Here is an 18,437-nt window from a genome sequence, read left to right as displayed (position 1 = left end):
CGGTTAGTTTATTTTGTAGACAGGACTTAGTCCTAGAATAGGATGATAACTGTAGAAATAAAAAGGATATGATATACCAAAGAAAACAGAGAAAAGAATCCATAAATCATAATTACTGATTGAATATGAGGATGAAAGGGGAAGATCCAAAAATTGATTCCTAGAATCCAACACAACTAAATATACATTATTATAAGAAGTAGGGAAGTACATTTTGTTTAGAGGAGAGAAAGGTCAATGAAGTGGTTAAGTTTGATTTAATCTGAGGCTGCTACTAACAGCCTGCAGGAAATATTCTGTGGGCTATTAAAAATATTAAACTATCAGAGGGAAAAGGGATTGGTATAAAGTAAAAAATCACGTAAAAAGAATGGGCAGAATCATTTCATTAGGAGGATAAACAGAAACAGTAAAGAACTAGACTTGACTTTAAGAAGACAGGCTAAAAGAGGAGTTCACAAAAGTATGGTCTTTTCAGTCAAGTAGGAGTTCAACAGTTCAGAGTGAAAATGGAATAGATAATTGCTTAAAACTGGAATATGTACACTTCTTCATCACTCACAGCACAAAACATTTTGTGTTAAAAATGAGAGTGTTGGCCGGGCGCGGTGGCTCACGCCTGTAATCCTAGCTCTCTGGGAGGCCGAGGCGGGCGGATTGTTTGAGCTCAGGAGTTCGAGACCAGCCTGAGCAAGAGTGAGACCCCCGTCTCTACTAAAAATAGAAAGAAATTAATCGGACAACTAAAAATATATAGAAAAAATTAGCCGGGCATGGTGGTGCATGCCTGTAGTCCCAGCTACTCGGGAGGCTTTGCAGAAAGATCGCTCGAGCCCAGGAGTGTGAGGTTGCTGTGAGCTAGGCTGATGCCACGGCACTCACTCTAGCCTGGGCAAAAGAGTGAGACTCTGTCTCAAAAAAAAAAAAAAAGAGAGTGTTTTTGGCCGGGCACAGTGGCTCACGCCTGTAATCCTAGCACTCTGGGAGGCTGAGGTGGAAGGATCACTTGAGTCAGGAGTTTAAGACCAGCCTGAGCAAGAGTGAGACCCCGTCTGAACTAAAAATAGAAAAAATTAGCCAGGCATGGTGGCGCATGCCTGTAGTCCCAGCTACTTGGGAGGCTGAGGCAGGAGGATCACTTGAGCCCCGGAGTTTGAGGTTGCTGTGAGCTAGGCTGACGTCATGGCACTATAGCCTGGGCAACAGAGTGAGACTCTATCTCCAAAAAAAAAAAAAAAAAAAAAAAGCCCTAAGCACAAAAAAAGTCTCAAAAAAATTTATGAGAGCTTCTTATGTGCTTAGTGTTGTGGGAGGTATAAAAGCTAAAAAGCTAAAAAACAAGAACCACAAAAAAGATAAAACTTACATTCTTCTTTTTTCAAGGTACAATCTACTTGGAGTCTTTTTTTTTTTTTTTTTTTCAGGGTATTATGAGGGTACAAACATTTTGGTTACATTTTATGTCTTTGCCTCACCCAAGTGAGGGTTAGAGGCATGCCCTTCCCTTCTACAACGCTCCCCGTGTCCTTTAGTTGTGAGTTTACCCCCCTCCATCCCTAAGTGGAGTTTTAAAGCTAATAATTTCCAAGTCCTTAGGATGAACTAGGTGCTAAATGCTTCACATGTGTTAACTTGTTTAATCCTAACCATAATCCCTTGTGGTAGGACTATTATTATCATCTCCATTTTACAGATGAGGAAACTGAGCTATGGAGAGTTTAACTACTCCAAAGTTATACAGTTAGTAGTATAACCTAGGGAGTCTGGTTTTAAAGCCTGTTTCTTAACTGCACTGATAAAGAATCGCAAAAAACATTATACTAATTACCAAAATAAGGTGATTTATTTCAAGGGTCAAGTAAGAGGTGTAGAAAAAAACAGAATGGGTGTCTGGAGGACAAAGAAATTACTGTAAAAAGAAATAGTTAAGAGAGGTTTTATGGAATATTTAAGAATTAAATTGGCCCTTAAAGATGAACTAGATGAACAAAAAAAAAAGGAGTTAAAAAAAGAGGTATGATAAGTGGAAAACTATATGAACCAGGAAGGCAGGTGTGATAAAGCAAATTTCTTAGATAAATATTTAGGAAAACAGTACCAACTAGAGGGACTAAATGGATGGTTAAATATTTAGTTCCTTTAACTCATGTTACAACTACTCTAACTACATAATATTTTACAAATTCTCTTTATAGGATAAAACAAATATGCAGCAAAAAATTTTCCAATTAGATGAAAAAAAAAAAAAGATGAGAGTATTATATTTACAACCTAGTCCCATTTGGGGCCCAAACACACATATTCTGTTTCTTGTTTTATATATAATAAACCAGATCAAGAAACATTAAGGTCAAAGTATACATAAAGAGCTATAAATGATCTTAATGGATGACACAGAACTAGTACTTTCAGGTAACACTGATTACTTTGTGCCACATGCTGTTTTTAGTGTTTTACATGAATGGTCCCATTTAATCCTCACAAAAGCCTCACATTTAATCGTCACGAAATTAGGCTAATAATACTATTATAGTATACTAGTATTATTAATACTATTCACATGTTATAGAGGCAGAAATTGAGGTACAAAGAGGTTATGTTACTTGCCAAAGGTCAATCAATGAATAGGAGGAGGCAGAGCTATAATTTAAACCCAAGCTGTCACACTCTGAGCCCATACTGTTACTTCTATAAAGAAGATATCAGATGACCCTAAAAGAAAAACACAAAGCTTAGTGATCCTTCTACTTGCTTACCTTGAAGACCTGCATATTTAAGGGACGACCAATTTGGTATGGTGTAGCATCCTCCACCATCTTCCTGTTCTTCTGATTCACATCGGTAAAGTATCTGATTTAGCTCACCCAAAGTTAATTTGGAGGCAATACTAAGAATTGGAAATAAAGATAACTGGTTAAATATACTGAAATTTCACTTGTTATCAATAGAAACAAAAGAAGAAAATCTGAATTATGATTATAAAATGTCCTAGCAATGTTTTAGGAACTCAGCATTCAAATACACATATATGACATACATTATAAATAATAATTAGTGAGAAAAACATGCCAAAAATTCAATTAGAAGTAGTATTACTCCAAACCAAGGAATTAATCAAGTGTCAAATTTTATTTTTTTATTTCAATTTTTTTTTAGAGCCAGGCTGCAGTGCAGTGGCACAATTATAGCTTACTACAGCCTTGAACTCCTGGGCTCAAGTGATCCCCCTGCCTCAGCCTCCTGAGTAACTGTGATTACAAGTGTGCACCATCAGGCCTGGCTGCTTTTTAAAAATTTTTTGTAGAGATAGGGTTTCACTATGTTGTCCAGGCTGGTTTTGAATTCCTGGCCTCAAGCATTCCTCCTGCTTTGGCCTCCCAAAGTGCTGGGATTACAGGCATGAGCCACCACGCCTAGACAAGTGCCAAATTTTATTGATTAGAAGTACACTGGAAAAATCTTTTGGTTGCTGTACCTAATTATCTTATATTATAGAAAAACTTTCTGTTTCAGACTTAGTTTTTTCCCTCCTTTGTATTCTCCAAAGTAAGACATCAAGAACTTTTTATGCTAGTTCTCTTAAACTCAAAATACTTATCAAAGGACCAGTAAAGGGATAATCAAAAGTCAAAGTTAACTACCTAAGAAATCATATGGTCTCTGCCTTTGTATTTCCCTCCCAGTCCCTTCTCTCCTCTTCTAAGGTTCCTTCTCTCTCCTTCTAAGGTTGAAATGCCCCTCAGTTTTCTTGAATAAGAAACCAGGATTTTCTCAGATAAAAATGCTTCTTGATAATTGTCAGAGGGAAGTAACAACCATGTTGATTTCCCTTTGTTCAGTTAGAAATGAGATTGTATAACTGACCACACCTGAACAGAACTGAAACTGTATTTTCTTGTGCTTCTAGTTGCTCAGGACATTTCATTTTATACAATTGCCATTTTATGTGAACACATATCCTCTTGTATTTCCTTCTTTCTCTCTTAGTTCCAGCTCAGCCTGGAAATTGTTGTCAGCTGTGCTTTGTTTCCACCACCTCAGCCTTGCTCCTTACAGCTATACTCTAGTAGTTTGAGTCAAGCCTGAGTTAGACCAATCAGCAGCCTCAGTACCAATGCAATTCTAGGTCAATATTTTTCAACACGTGGCCAATGGACTCCTTGTATAAAAATTATCTGGGGAGCTTATTAAACTGCAGATTTCTTGGCCTTGCCCCAAGATAATCTGAGGTCTGAGGAGGAATGTGCATTTTATAAGCATTCCATAGAAACACAAAGCTGCTCCATCACAGATTTTTTTTTTTAGAATGAAACTACTTACTAAGAATAGTTTGCATTAAGAGTTAATATCCTTAACAATAAAAGGTCTTATAAACAACAAAAAAATTGAACACAATAGAAAAATGGGCCAATACAGAAAATGATACAACAAATAAATACAAATGGCCAATGAAAAAAATTTTAGCTTAACTAATAAATGTGATAATATTTTCAAATATTTTATATTTACCCATTTGATTATTAATAGTTAACACTTATCAATCACTAAATACCAAACACTGTTCTAAGTGTTTTACTTAAGTAATCCTCACAACTCTGTATGAGAGGTACTATGATTTCATCTATTATAGCTTGCCCAAGGTCTTACTTCTTATAGCTAACAAGAGCCTGATACTGAATTCAAACCCAGGGTGATATTATGATATTTATATATATATATTGGTTTTTGTCTATGGTTCCTGGCTCATAATTCCAATAGTTCTTGTTATAATGTTGGGGCATTTTAGGCCTCAGGAGCAGGCCTCAGAAACTGAATCTCTCCCTCTGACCTTCTGTTGTCCTCCTTTCACTGTCCAAGGCAAGACTCTAATCTAATTGTGGGTCAAAAGTCCCTCATTCCAGAGCTGGTCCTGCCCATACCCTCTTGGGGTAGGAGTACCCTCTCTCAGCAAGGAATGCTGCATAGAGAGGCCAGGAAGAATCTAAACAGACAGGCCTTCCTGGGTTAGATCTTGCGCTTTTTATCCAATCACGTTTCTGCACGGTTGTCAATCATGCCTATGTAATGAAATCTCCATAAAAACCCAAAAGGACAGGGTTCAGAGAGCTTCTGGATAGCTGAACACATGGAGGTTCCCAGAGGATGGCGCACCCAGGGAGGGTGTGGAAGCTCCATGCCCTTTTCCTCATACCTCATCCTACGCATAGCTTCATCTGCATCCTTTGTAATATCCTTTAAAACGGTGGTCCCCAAACCCCGGGCCCTGGCCCATCACTGGGCTGTGGCCTGTCAGGACACCGGCAGCGCATCACCACCTGAGCTCCACGCCACACCCAGCTGCCACGACGTCCCCACCTCCATTCCCGATCCACGGAAAAATTGTCTTTCCTGGTGTCAAAAAAGCTGGGGACTGCTGCTTTAAAATAAACCGGTAAATGTCTTTCCCTGAGTTCTGTCAGCTGCTCCAACAAATTAACTGAACCCAAACAGGGGGTCGTGGAATGGCAACTTGAAGCAGGTCAGTCAGAAGTTCCAGAGGCCCAGACTTGTGACTGGTATCTGACGTGGGGGCAGCTATGGGGACTGAGCCCTCCCTCTGTAGGATCTGATGCTATCTCCAGGTACACAGGGTTGGAACTGAATTAGAGGACACCCAGCTGGTATCTGTTGTGTGATGTGTATGGAAAAATCATGTAACAGAAACGTTCTTCGGTATTGATTGTCATGGTTTGAGAGCAGAGGAAGAAAAACCAGTTTGAGTTTTTCCAGAACACCCAGGTAGTCTGGTTCCATACTCCATGCTCTTAGATACTACATTACATAATAACATAGACTCAGTATTGGTAAGGTAGAAATTCTTATATGGAGCTGAAAGTATCAATTAATATAATTTCTCTGGAGGGAATCAGTATGTACTAAAAGCCTCAAACATATGGATGTAGTCTAACCAAAAAATTCCGCTTCTGGAAATTTTTCCTAGTACTAATGATAGCAAACATATATCCAGCACTTACTATGTGCCAGGTATTGTGTTAAGTGATTTATATGTGTTATCCTATTTAATCCATACAAAACCTAAGAGGTAGTTACTATTGTAAGGCCCATTTTCCAGATGTAAAATTGAGATGAAGGAAGTTCTAAATAACTTGTCAAAGATCATACTGACTGTGGTGAGGATGAAGTTAAACCCATGTCTAAACTTTAAAACCCACACTCTTTGGTACTATGTAGTACCACCTAGTAAGGGAATAATTAAAGATTTATGCAAAGATGAATGTTCAAAAAATGGAGATTGATTAAATAAATTATGGTATAGCCATATAGTAGAATATGTTAATAATTTAAAAAAATGATATGGAAAAAGGTATGATGTATGCAACTTAGCCTCAAAGAGTTCAGAGAAGTCGTGTGTGTGTGTGTATGTAGGCATTCATATATCCATATCTGTAAGAAAGACTGCACACGCACAGCAGAGTGCACATCCGAGCACACACACAAATGACAAAGCAATAGGGTAAAATGTTAACAATAGGTGATGCTGACACTGCTGGTGTCTTGGACTATGTTTTCAGAAACAAGGATATAGAGCACCCTTAAAACTGCTTAAATCAGTCTAATAGTAACTTACCAGTTATTAAAGTGGCAAATCGCTATAAAATAAGGCATACTTACGAAGCAAAAGGAATTTTTAATATAGGATCTGAGTTGTCAACAGCAAGGCTCCCAGATTTAAAGTGAGGACTGAACTGTGTCAGATGATTTCGAAGAATTCCAACCGCAACTTGCGCATGTGGATCAAGACTAACTCTGAAAACATTAATTAAAAATGATTAATTTTTAGGAGTAATTTATTCAAAGTTAACAGGATATGCAAACTATTTTAAATATACATAAAGTCAATAGTTTCAACTCTAATTAACATACCTGAATATAATAACACTTCCTGGAGACAAGTTTTCAAATTCTATTTCTTGAACATATTCATTGGGCCCTTTTGTGGTAACTCCAGCTTGTTTAACAATTTTACTTTCATTAAGCTTGAAAAAAATTAAATTAAAAAATCAATTCAACAAATAATTCTTATGTCCTTAAAATATTAAACATAGTAGTAAGCTGAGAGTCCCAAATACCTGAATATGTTCTCTAATTTCTACTGTGATATTTGGCATTCCATTGATTGAATTCTCATCCTTCCTATAAGGATTTGTTGTTCTCTCAATAGTTCTAGCTTCAAGAACTACTTCTTCAATTTTGCCTAGGAATATATAAAAATTCTAACAGAATTTCATATAGAACCATCTGAAATTAGGAATTGCTAATGTGGTTTCAAATCATTTAACTTAGAGTTGAAAATAAAATATCAATTAATTAAAAACACCCCAAAACAGTCTGAAAGTAGATGATTCTATCCAACATGTATTTTTCATATAAACTTCTTAGGAAAAAACAACAACTTAATTGACAAAGCGTTATTTGAAAAGAGATCTTAACAACTAATAATGGCTTAGCTCTGGGGAACGATCTATAACCTTCCTAATTTTGAGCAGAGACAAGTAAATTGTTTGAAAGGCTTGCATTTTTAAAAGACTAGACTATTTCAGAAATATAAAAAGAAAAATTTTTTAAAAACACAGGGCCTGCTACCTCACTTAAGAAAAATTTAAAAATACAAGTGGAGACCCTGAGTACCCTCTCTTCTCCTTGAGAGGTGCTGCTACTTACAACTTAGTGTTCATTACTCCTGACATTTTATTACATACACATATTATATTCTTAAACAGCATATATTATTTTCCACATTTCCAAGTTGAATTAAAATGAATTCAAGTTATACATATTTTTCTGCAACTTGCTTTCTACTAGTCAACACTGTATTTTTTAGATTCATTCACATTGTTACATTAACTCTAGCACATTTATTTCAAATGCCAAATAATATTCTACTGTATGAATATACCCAAATGCATTCATTTTATTAAAGTTGTCTCTAATTTTTTTCTATTATAAATAATATTGCAATAAATAGTCTTATGCATAACTTCAAATGGAAATGTATGAGAATTTTTTCAGATATATACCTAGTAGTAGATTTGCTGGGTCAAAAGATATATAAAATTTGAACTTTGCTATTTAAATAACTTAAGCTTTAAGCTAATAATCTGGAAATAAGTAATAGTACCTTTTGATCCAGAAATTCTACTTCTTAAAATATACACTAAGAAGATTGTTGAAAATAAAATATTCTTAAGTGTATAGTCAAAAATGAAATAAAGAACACTAAACATACTAAAGAATATTAAAAATGGAATGCTAACATAACAAAATATGAGACATTTAACATAATGAAAATCAGAATTTTGTGGATTGACAAATGGAAATGTTTTAAGAATGATCAATGACCAAAACAAAATCTGAGATAATATTGTAACCTTTTTTTTTTTTTTTTGAGACAGAGTCTCACTCTGTCACCCAGGCTACAGTGCAGTGGCATCATCATAGTTCACTGCAACCTCCAACACCTGGGCTCAAGTGAGCGTCCTGTCTCAGCCTGTCCGAGTAGCCGGGACTACAGGCACATGCCACCACATCCTGCTAATTTTTAAATTTTTTTTAGAGACGGGATCTTGCTCTTGTTCCGGCTGGTCTCAAACTCCTGACCTCTGGTGATCCTCCCGCCTCAGCCTCCCAGTGTTAAGATTACAGGCATGAGCCACTGTGCCCAGCCAATATTGTAATCTTCATTCACTCAATCAATCAACAAACTTGGACAGTTGCTGCATGCACGAGCACAATGCTATGCTATAATATATATGTTATATATAATAGTAAGGAAATAAAATACACATATATCTAGAAAAAAATCAAGCAATAATATGGATATAGTTCAGGCATGTATTTTGTAATTGTTAAACGCATGACATAGACTATAATTGCTATATATTCAAAAGAGAGAGAGAGATCACTGAGTACTTATAGAAGGCTTCTCAAAGCAGGTGAAACTTAGTTCTTGAAAGATGTAAACAATTCATATACAGATGGAAGTAAGACTACTTGGGAAGCAGCGAAAATATCTATTTTGCTGAAATAGTGGAGTGACATAGGACTAGGCTGGTAGATGAGGATGGATTATGAAAAGTCTTAAACACATGGTTAGAATATTTTCCATCTTAATTTATATGTATGCATACACATACACAAATACACACTTACACACATACGCATATGCATATATGTATATACAAATAAATATACATATATTGTCCTGAGTATAAGAGAAATACATATTAATCTTATACAAACTAGGAAATGTATTAAGATATAAACAAAAATATTTCACAACTCGAAAAATGTTAACATTTGGGAGTATTTCTGTCCAGGTTTTGTTCCTTGCAATAAAAATATAAGTTACCAAAAATTTCTAATTCTTTTTTTTCAACTATGTCTACACTTGTACTGTGTTATAACATATACGACATATAACCATGATTTAATATAACATTATATTAATAATATAATTTAATATAATGATATACTATAATGATAATTTTTAGATTGCTTTACCAGGGATACACATTTGAGGCACTTCCTTGCTGTAAAATGAAGTCTTAGGATTTCTGAAAGCAGTTCTAGATACAGCAACAACAGACTGATGGATACTAGGTGAGTGCCTTGTTACTGCCACTATGTCTTCATCAACTTGATCCACATATACCTGAGAAATAGAAAGAGTAACTAGGTTAGGGCTCAGACTAGAAACTGGTGCTCAGATTGGAAAGATTTATTCTGAAATTGAACCTTAAGAAATAAATTTATGAAATTTAGTTTTCTTGCCTGAATAAAACCCTTGGCTCCAAGCTCCTGATGAAGTTTATTGATAGCACACCTGGCTGCAATAATTCCACTCTGGAAATTAACTTCACCTGTATTTGATGGCAATGCTCCAGGATTCCACTTAGTGTAAAATCGTTCTTCAGAAACCACTGAAATCTGAACAAAAGTAAAATTTAGCCATGTATACATTTTAACTACAATGAGAGCTTTTGATAAAAGTGCTCAAAGTTGTTAGCCATGTAGATTTTAAAAAACAATATGTAAACAAACCTGATGAGGTACTAATTCATCATAGCCTCTCGTACTTCCACTAGCACAACATGCCATAGAAACAATTGTTGAACTTGGAAGAGCATCGTATGCTGATCTGTGCTAGAAAGCAACAACAAAGCAAAAGTTTACTTTGTTTCACATGCAAAGTGCCATTCTACAGCATAATGAAGTAAAAAGATAATTACACAAATATAGTTTATAAGATACATTAATTTGTTTTTAAACAAAACATTGTAAAAACTATGTGCTACAATCACTTAAAAATCTAAGACATTATTTTGAAGTATACGGATATTATTGCCACTAATTATCAGAGAGCTAAATATCAAAACATTTAGCAAAATAAGTACATACATGAAGATGATTAGATGCTTACCACAATAGGACACTCATTGTCATGGGTAATATCCATAAACAGGGCGTGTGCGATAGCTGGCATTAAAGGCCTCAAACAGGGCTGTACGAAGGATCCAACAGGTTCTCCACCATACCGGTAAACTAATCTGCCCTCTTCATGACTGTTACAGGCACTCATAGCCTCTAGAGCATTACAGAATATTTTAACAATCTCGTTATTTATGTCCAAGAAGAGGCTGGATTTCTTATTATGACTGATTTTCACAATAAAGACCACATCAATGTTATCAAAAATAAAATTGCTTTAAGCATTTAAACAAATATCCATTAGTGAAAGTGACAAAAAAGTCTTCCTATAACTTAACTGGAGAAATGGCTCATGTAACGAAAAGGGAACATATGTTGTTTATTAGGATGTAAGCTATAAAGAATCCATCAAAAAAAATTTAAAGAGTACATCATATATCCAGGTAGGAGATGAAAAACAGATTTGTATATTTTCAACAATTAAAAAAATGGTTTTATTTGTGAGTCATCAGTTCATACCACTGATCTTTCAATTTGAAATGAGGTATATCTTACACAAAAGTAGAAATTTTTACTGATAAAAATAGATAGCATTATATTAGAAAACTTCATATAGACTATTTTAGGGAACGCTAACTGTGTTAAAAATTGTTAAGCATTGGGCTCGGGGTCAGCGCGGACGGCAAAAATAAAAAAAAATTATGAAGCATTGCATATAAAGCTACAAAATGCCTTTTAATCTATCTAAGCAAAAGCTAAAGTTTTAGATGGGAAATACATTCCAACAAGCCTACCTCTTATTAAGGAACTAATGCCCAGTCTAGTAACAAAGATATTGTCCAGATCTTCGCTTCCTGTGAACAGTTCAGCTACTACGTATAAATTGGGTTGCAATTTCCTAGCAGCATCCAACATGTACTGCAAAAAGCACAGATATAAATGTAACAGAAAGAGAAAAGCAAGATAGGGGAAAAGGAAGGAGACAAAACTGGCATGGTTTTGACACAGGAAAATACGTAGCCAGACAAAATGGAAATTCAAGAATTTCCAAATATATTTCATTATGCATATGTAAGAAAACATCAAACACAGTAATACACATAGGAAACAAGAGAATTTGTAAAGAGAATAAAAACAATTAAAACAGTTAAAAACGAAGATTAGATTTTACAAAGACATAGAGACACAAGGGAAAAAGAAGAAGAATGTTTAGTGTCATATTAAAAAATGTAAACCATAACACTGCAATTCTGTCAGGCTTTCCTCTTGTTTTTTGTTTATTTGTTTTTAATACCTCTAATCAGACTGTTAATTTCCAGGGGGTTGACTAAGTCATTATTGATAAATTCTCTGCTGGTGAATTATTTAGCTATTGCAACGATTAAGTCTGGCCAGACTGAAGCCAGCTTTTCCCACAGATGATAATAAACTCTTAAACTCTTATACCTTGCAATTTTCACTGGTATAATTTAACACTGGTGCTACTTATCTAGCTGATAAACAGAAAATACAGGCTTATAATCAGAAATCAGGTTGGTTCCAAATTTTTGTTAACATAAGATTCACACAAAGATTAATAAAATACTTGAAATTCAACTAGCTAACAAGTAGAATCCTGAAAAATTTTGTAATTTTAAAATTAAGCAAATTAAGTTTTAACATTCTTTTTTGCCATAATGTTATAACAATCTTACAAGTACATATTTCCTTTGCTGTTGCTAAAGGCACGATAAAAATAAATCCTGCCATCTTTTGGAGCTAAACAGTGTTTTACCAGCTTAACTAATGTTCATTAAATCCCTTCAAATCAAATCAATTTTTCATCACAGGACCTGAAATATATACATTATAATACTGCTTTAATATTATAAAAGTAGAAATTTTTCAGATAAGCACATATTTCCAAAGAACACCTAAGTGACACTTTTCACTGGGAAGTTGGATGACAATTATGCTTATTTACAAAGTTTTATTAGGTAGAGGATACTATAAGTATTGGCATTGTTCAAAAGTTACTATAAAAAGCCCAAAAAGGAAGACAACATTTATGTGTACACTTATATTTTTATAAATAATTAATAAAAATTGAATCGGTGAGGCTAAAACTGGCTTCAGTATGCTATAATGTTAGTGTTTAAATAATTACTATAGGCCAGTGCAGTGGCTCACGCCTGTAATCCTAACATTCTGGGAGGTTGAAGCGTGAGGATTGCTTGAGGCCAGGAGTTTGAGACCAGCCTGAGCAGAAGTGAGACCCCATCACTACAAAAAATAGAAAAATTAGCCAGGCATGGTGGCATGTGCCTGTAGTCTCAGCTATTCAGGAGGCTGAGGCACAGGAGTTTGAGGTTGCAGTGAGCTATGACAATGCCACTGCACTCTAGCCCAGGAGACAGAGCAAGACTCTGTCTAAAAAAAAAAAAAAAAAAAAAGAACACTATAATGTGTAATAAGCTATTCAATTTCACAGTTGCTACGAATATATATTGAAAGCAACCTGAAAATTAGACAAATTAATATTTTATATATTATCAGTAGGCAATATGGTTGTGCTATATATTATCAAAGACAATATGATCAACTTCCCTAAATTAAAGTAAAAAATTAACTTGTTAAATAGTTTATAGCCCAGTATTCCAATAATAACTGCATCAAAAGATTGTTAAAATTATACAAATTATACAAACATTAAATATTACTACCAAATCAATACTGGCATCCAACTAGAAAAGGAAACATGTATCTGCATAACCTACTTAGGGAAAGCTAGGAAAGAATACTGAAGCCTTTTCTTAATGTAGATGAACTGTTTTTCTGTACCTCAGCGACATGAAGAGGTGTTGAGTGGCAGTTATCAAGACGTACTCCTTGGAAATATGTCACAGTTAGTTCAGTATATTTTCTCATGTGTGCCCAGAGATAAGGACAGTCCTCTGGTTTATTCCCATAGCGTAATTTAACACTGTCTCCCCAGCAAATAAGTTCTCTCCTTAAATAAACCTCTGAACCTGTTAAGAAAGGAGATTGCTTTCAATGGTTCAAGAAATAAAATGAAAACAATTCCTTCAAGGAAATACTATTGTTTTTAAGTTGCTTTTATCATTTATTCCACGAACGATATACTGGTTAAAATTATATCTAAAATGATATGGGACAAAGTTTTAAAAATTAGTATTATTTCTCACACCTATTTTGTAAAAATTCTAGTTTAGAGTCTCTTCTAAAAATGTGTGAATAATTTCAAAAATCCAAGTTGCTTCTTAAGGAAAAAAAAGAAATAGTAATATCAAAGGCCTTTTAAAGCTATAGTTCTACCAAAAACATTTAAAGCTTCATCTCTACATTTCTACCCATTTTTGGCAATAGGTTACATTAAATCCAGGGCATACAGCAGAATGGCTTTTTTCATTTAGAATGGCTAGAAAAAAGAGAACAGAGATACTTAAACCCAAAATTATATTATGAAAATAAAGAGCATAAGATTTCTGAATTAACTTTAATGTCACTAAAATAGACTTCTCATTCTGAAATGTTAAAAAATATATCAGTGGGCCCCCTGCAAAATTCTTCCTGGCAGTGAAATAGCTTTAGAAAAACAAGACACTGGCCGGGCGCGGTGGCTCACGCCTGTAATCCTAGCACTCTGGGAGGCTGGGGCGGGTGGATCATTTGAGCTCAGGAGTTCGAGACCAGCCTGAGCAAGAGTGAGACCCGGTCTCTACTAAAAATATGAAAGAAATTACTTGGACAACTAAAAATCTATATAGAAAAAATTAGCCGGGCATGGTGGCATGTGCCTGTAGTCCCAGCTACTCGGGAGGCTGAGGCAGGAGGATCGCTTGAGCCCAGGAGTTTGAGGTTGCTGTGAGCTAAGCTGACGCCACGGCACTCTAGCCTGGGCAACAGAGTGAGACTCTGTCTGAAAAAAAAAAAAAGAAAAGAAAAACAAGACACTAAGAGTAAGTGAGGGAAACTAAAAACAATTACTTTCTAGTTTAATTGCCACTCAAATATCTTAATACCTCTGGCCAATAAGTGAAAATATCTCTATGGCAATATAATTGTAATAGCTGTGATTTCAAACTTTTTAAAAAAGCAATAGAATAATATTTTGCCCAAATAAAAGCTACACAGACCCACAATATATAAAACAAATACATAAAAGCTATTCTGTTTGAGAAGATAAGAGGTAGGAAATACGGCAAAGAAGAGGAAAAATGAGCCCCATCCTTTTGTCAACTCTCTTTCTCCTCTCAGACCGCATGTACTTCTGGTAGCTCTATGATGAAGCAGTTTAAAAACCACTAGACTAGTGGGGAAAAAAAATCAATAAAACATTATATTTTGAGCTTGCTATAAACTCCTTTTGTTTCCATAGAAAAGTTAAAAAATGATGTACCTGGTTCAGCAAAGTTTCTAAGAGGATCATCTCCCATTACCCATCCATTATGTGCCATCAGAAAACAAGCTTTATTTGGAAGATGAATCATAGATTCTTCTGTTGAGAAGGCCAGTTCTTCAAAGGGGAAAGTAAAATACCTATGGAGATATAATTAAATATTAAATCCATAGAGAGAAACACCTTGGAGACAATTTGACTTACCAACATTAAAATTAAACTTCCTCCTTAATAAATGAAATTAGTTTGACACCATTTGTAGGAAATAAGCTTCAATATAGAACAAATATCTTCAGTAGACTTTTTGAGTAAATCTAGGAGGATTTTAGGAATGGAGAGTTAACATTATAGCATATCCAACTAACATTTTAAATAATTCTTAAAACTTCATAAAATTATAAGAAAATTACTGAGTTATTTATGTTATTAATACTTTGTAAAGGCTTTTACTATAGTATAATTGTCCAGTCTATGCTACATGTTACTTGTAAAGTAACATGCTCAATAAATGCTTGCTCAATTTGATTGACATTAAATTTATCACTATGTATACAGTCCTCCAGAAATATTAATGTAAATAAAAACTATAAATGGCTTCATGCTAATGGTAGTTTCTCTAACTAAAGATTTGCTTAACATAATTAATTAAGCCTACTTCCAAGTAAAAACTTTTATCTCAATTTAAGAAATATACTAAAGTCACACATTAAAGAAAACATTTAGGTTAATTTGAAAAGTTAAATATAGTTTTCAATTATTAACCATCAATGAGAAGAAAACAAAAATGGAATACCTGGTAACTAAAGGATGTTTTCTAGTGACAGGTCCTAGTTTAGGACCATGGCCAGCTAGTCGTTCATAAAACACATTTCCCAAAAGGCAATTAACTGCCTGGAAAACATTAAATTATGTTACATCATCATCAACAACAAAATAGCATTAAGACTCAAAAAGACAGCAGTTCAAAATAGGTAAACCTGTTCCTGATGATAGTTCACGAGTCGAAGCTTCTCTGAATTTAATTCCTCAATTCTCTTACGAAACCAATTGCAGCATTCTTCAATTGCAGCTGGTCCGTTGCTAGAGTAGGTAGAGCAATACAAACTTATGATATAATGGTTTTACAAATTCTACATTTCAAAATTTTCTAACAAAGGTCAAAGACACCTTAAATATATTTATCAGGATCTTAATTATGGCTAAAGAAGTTTTCCAATTATAAAATTTTTACATACATTTATAGGAACATGGTCTGGCACACAGAAAAAGTAGGAAAATGTCATGTGTTGAAGTAGTAGAATTATGGTGCATTATTTTATTTCATTTTCTATTAAGAGTTTTAATAAGTAGTAAGAAAATCATACTAGCCATAAAGGTTTATAAGTAATATTATTCTTTATTTCACAAGAAAAAATAAATAACATACTCGTGTGGTATGAAAGTCGCTAGTGCGATGTTCATATCTACAGTACAGCCAAGCCGTCTGTATTCAGGATCCTGAATAATCTTAAGATGTTGGTTTGGATCAGACTTGGTTACCCTCCTATTCTCTGAAAGAAAGAAAAGATATCTTAAATGCAAACATCCACAAGGAGATTGTAACTGTCACTACCTCAAAGTTTTAGCCTACAATTTTTTCATAGAAAATAAGACAAATATTTATTTCACAGGCATCCTTCCTACCTTCCCTGCCCGTCCACCTGCACATCACCACAAATGCATACACATACATGGGGTGGGGCAGAGGGGAGGAGGTGGGAGGAGAGAAAAATACAGAGAGAGACAAAATAACATCATAAAAGAAAATACACACGGATTCCTATCAGTTCAACCCCAGCCCCACTTTTCTGCCTCAGTCAGCATTTTCTTATTCCATTCTTTATTTTAAGGACATTAAGGACTTTGGTGACAAACATTTTCTTCTCAGTTGCTACCAAATATTCAAACCTTAGGAGTTCTCTTTCCTCAACGATTGCTTCCTATTCTAAAGTAAGTCTCATTAACAATCTGACTTTCTTTGCATTCTCTGAAAGATGCACACAAGTTTGTTTTTACACTTTTTCCCCCTTTCACCAACAACCATATTCCTTAGATAATAATTTAAAAATTTAAAAGTAAGTAAATGGTTTGGGAGGAATTTTCATTCTTTTCTGGGAACTTGTTTTGCATTGGTGCAGGATTGCCTCCACTGAACTTGATTTTATATTAACTAATTAATTTATATTTGGCTTATTCTAAAGAGATTTTTTATAAAAACACAAACAAAATAATGAAATAGATTCTTAAAATCCAGATTCTAAGGTTCATCTGGAAGAGGAAATATATGAAAACTAAGAGATGTTTGAAAAAGAGAAAAAACTATACCATCAGCATAAATTAACAAATAAATAGGTTTTAGTATTGGTAGAATAAAAGATTACTGGAAGAGCACAGATACCAGACCAATGTGTATTTAGCATATGACTACATACTACAAAGTATTATGGTCATACTTCAGTGAAAAAGGATAGATTATCAATTCAACATCATTTTTTGAATAAAAATAAAATTAAATGCCTTCTTTAAGTAATATAAAAAATAAATTTCAGGTATATTAAATGTTTAGATGTAAAAATATAAATAAGATTATTAGAAGAAAATAGAATGCTGATAGAAGGTCTTTTCTAAGCATAATGTGAAATCAGAAGCCATAAAAGAAAAGATTGACAAATTTGACTATACTGAAAAAAAAAGCAGCACCAGAAACAGGAGTGAAAAGATCAACAGCATGCTAAGAGAATATATTTGAAGGCCAGTATAATAAGGAATCATCAATAATAATAAATCAATATGAAAAAGACAAACAACCCAATAGAAAAATGGGGACAAAAGATTAACCGGCAATTCATGGAAGAAATATAAATGGCTAATTAACATGTAAAAAGATACTTCATTAATAAGCAAGGAAACGTAAATTAAAATAAGGTAAGTTTTGCCTGACTGGTAAAGATTATAAAGATTAATGGTATCTAATGTTGATGAGGCTGTTAGTGATAATGTTAAGTTGGTATAACTTGTTGTGAAAGCATTTTGACATCGTTGAAATTTGTATACCCTTTGACCCAATAATTCCATGTCAAACAATTTATTCTACAGATTTGCTCACATGAGCAAGTAAACATAACATGTACAAGGATATATTTTCTGCAGCACTGCTTACAAGAATATAAGTTCCACAAGGGCGAGGACTTTGTTATGTTCAATACTGAATCCTCATGTCTTGGAAGGGTGTCTAGCACACAGTAGGTGGTTCAATAAATATGCAATGAATGAATATAAATGAATGAATGATGAAACAATAGGAAATAACCTATCAAAAAGGCTACTTAGATAACTTCAAGTATTTTATTTTATTTTTTATTTATTTATTTATTTTTGAGACACAGTCTCACTCTGTCACCTGGGCTAGAGTACCGTGGTGTCAGCCTAGCTCACAGCAACCTCAAACTCCTGGGCTCAAGCGATCCTTCTGCCTCAGCCTCCCAAGTAGCTGGGACTACAGGCATGTGCC

General features: G+C 34.3%; 1 protein-coding gene across 1 annotated transcript in view; it reads right to left on the bottom strand.

The window, feature by feature from the left end:
* Nucleotides 1–18,437, bottom strand: part of AGL (amylo-alpha-1, 6-glucosidase, 4-alpha-glucanotransferase) — an 81,379-nt gene that overhangs the window by 41,993 nt on the left and 20,949 nt on the right. The window contains exons 5-18 of the mRNA XM_012654835.1: nucleotides 16,314–16,437; nucleotides 15,865–15,967; nucleotides 15,681–15,778; nucleotides 14,888–15,027; nucleotides 13,309–13,496; nucleotides 11,283–11,406; nucleotides 10,481–10,644; nucleotides 10,102–10,203; nucleotides 9,832–9,987; nucleotides 9,562–9,712; nucleotides 7,131–7,255; nucleotides 6,925–7,037; nucleotides 6,673–6,807; nucleotides 2,757–2,887 (exon numbers count right to left, since the gene is read on the bottom strand). Of these exons, the coding sequence (XP_012510289.1) occupies nucleotides 2,757–2,887; nucleotides 6,673–6,807; nucleotides 6,925–7,037; nucleotides 7,131–7,255; nucleotides 9,562–9,712; nucleotides 9,832–9,987; nucleotides 10,102–10,203; nucleotides 10,481–10,644; nucleotides 11,283–11,406; nucleotides 13,309–13,496; nucleotides 14,888–15,027; nucleotides 15,681–15,778; nucleotides 15,865–15,967; nucleotides 16,314–16,437 (1,854 nt within the window). The remainder of the gene's footprint in view (nucleotides 1–2,756; nucleotides 2,888–6,672; nucleotides 6,808–6,924; nucleotides 7,038–7,130; nucleotides 7,256–9,561; nucleotides 9,713–9,831; nucleotides 9,988–10,101; nucleotides 10,204–10,480; nucleotides 10,645–11,282; nucleotides 11,407–13,308; nucleotides 13,497–14,887; nucleotides 15,028–15,680; nucleotides 15,779–15,864; nucleotides 15,968–16,313; nucleotides 16,438–18,437) is intronic.

Source organism: Propithecus coquereli, unplaced genomic scaffold, assembly GCF_000956105.1.
Source record: "Propithecus coquereli isolate 6110/MARCELLA unplaced genomic scaffold, Pcoq_1.0 Scaffold45, whole genome shotgun sequence".
NCBI lineage: Eukaryota > Metazoa > Chordata > Mammalia > Primates > Indriidae > Propithecus > Propithecus coquereli.
Note: the sequence above shows the minus strand (reverse complement) of the source record. Positions and strands in the feature narration are given on the sequence as shown.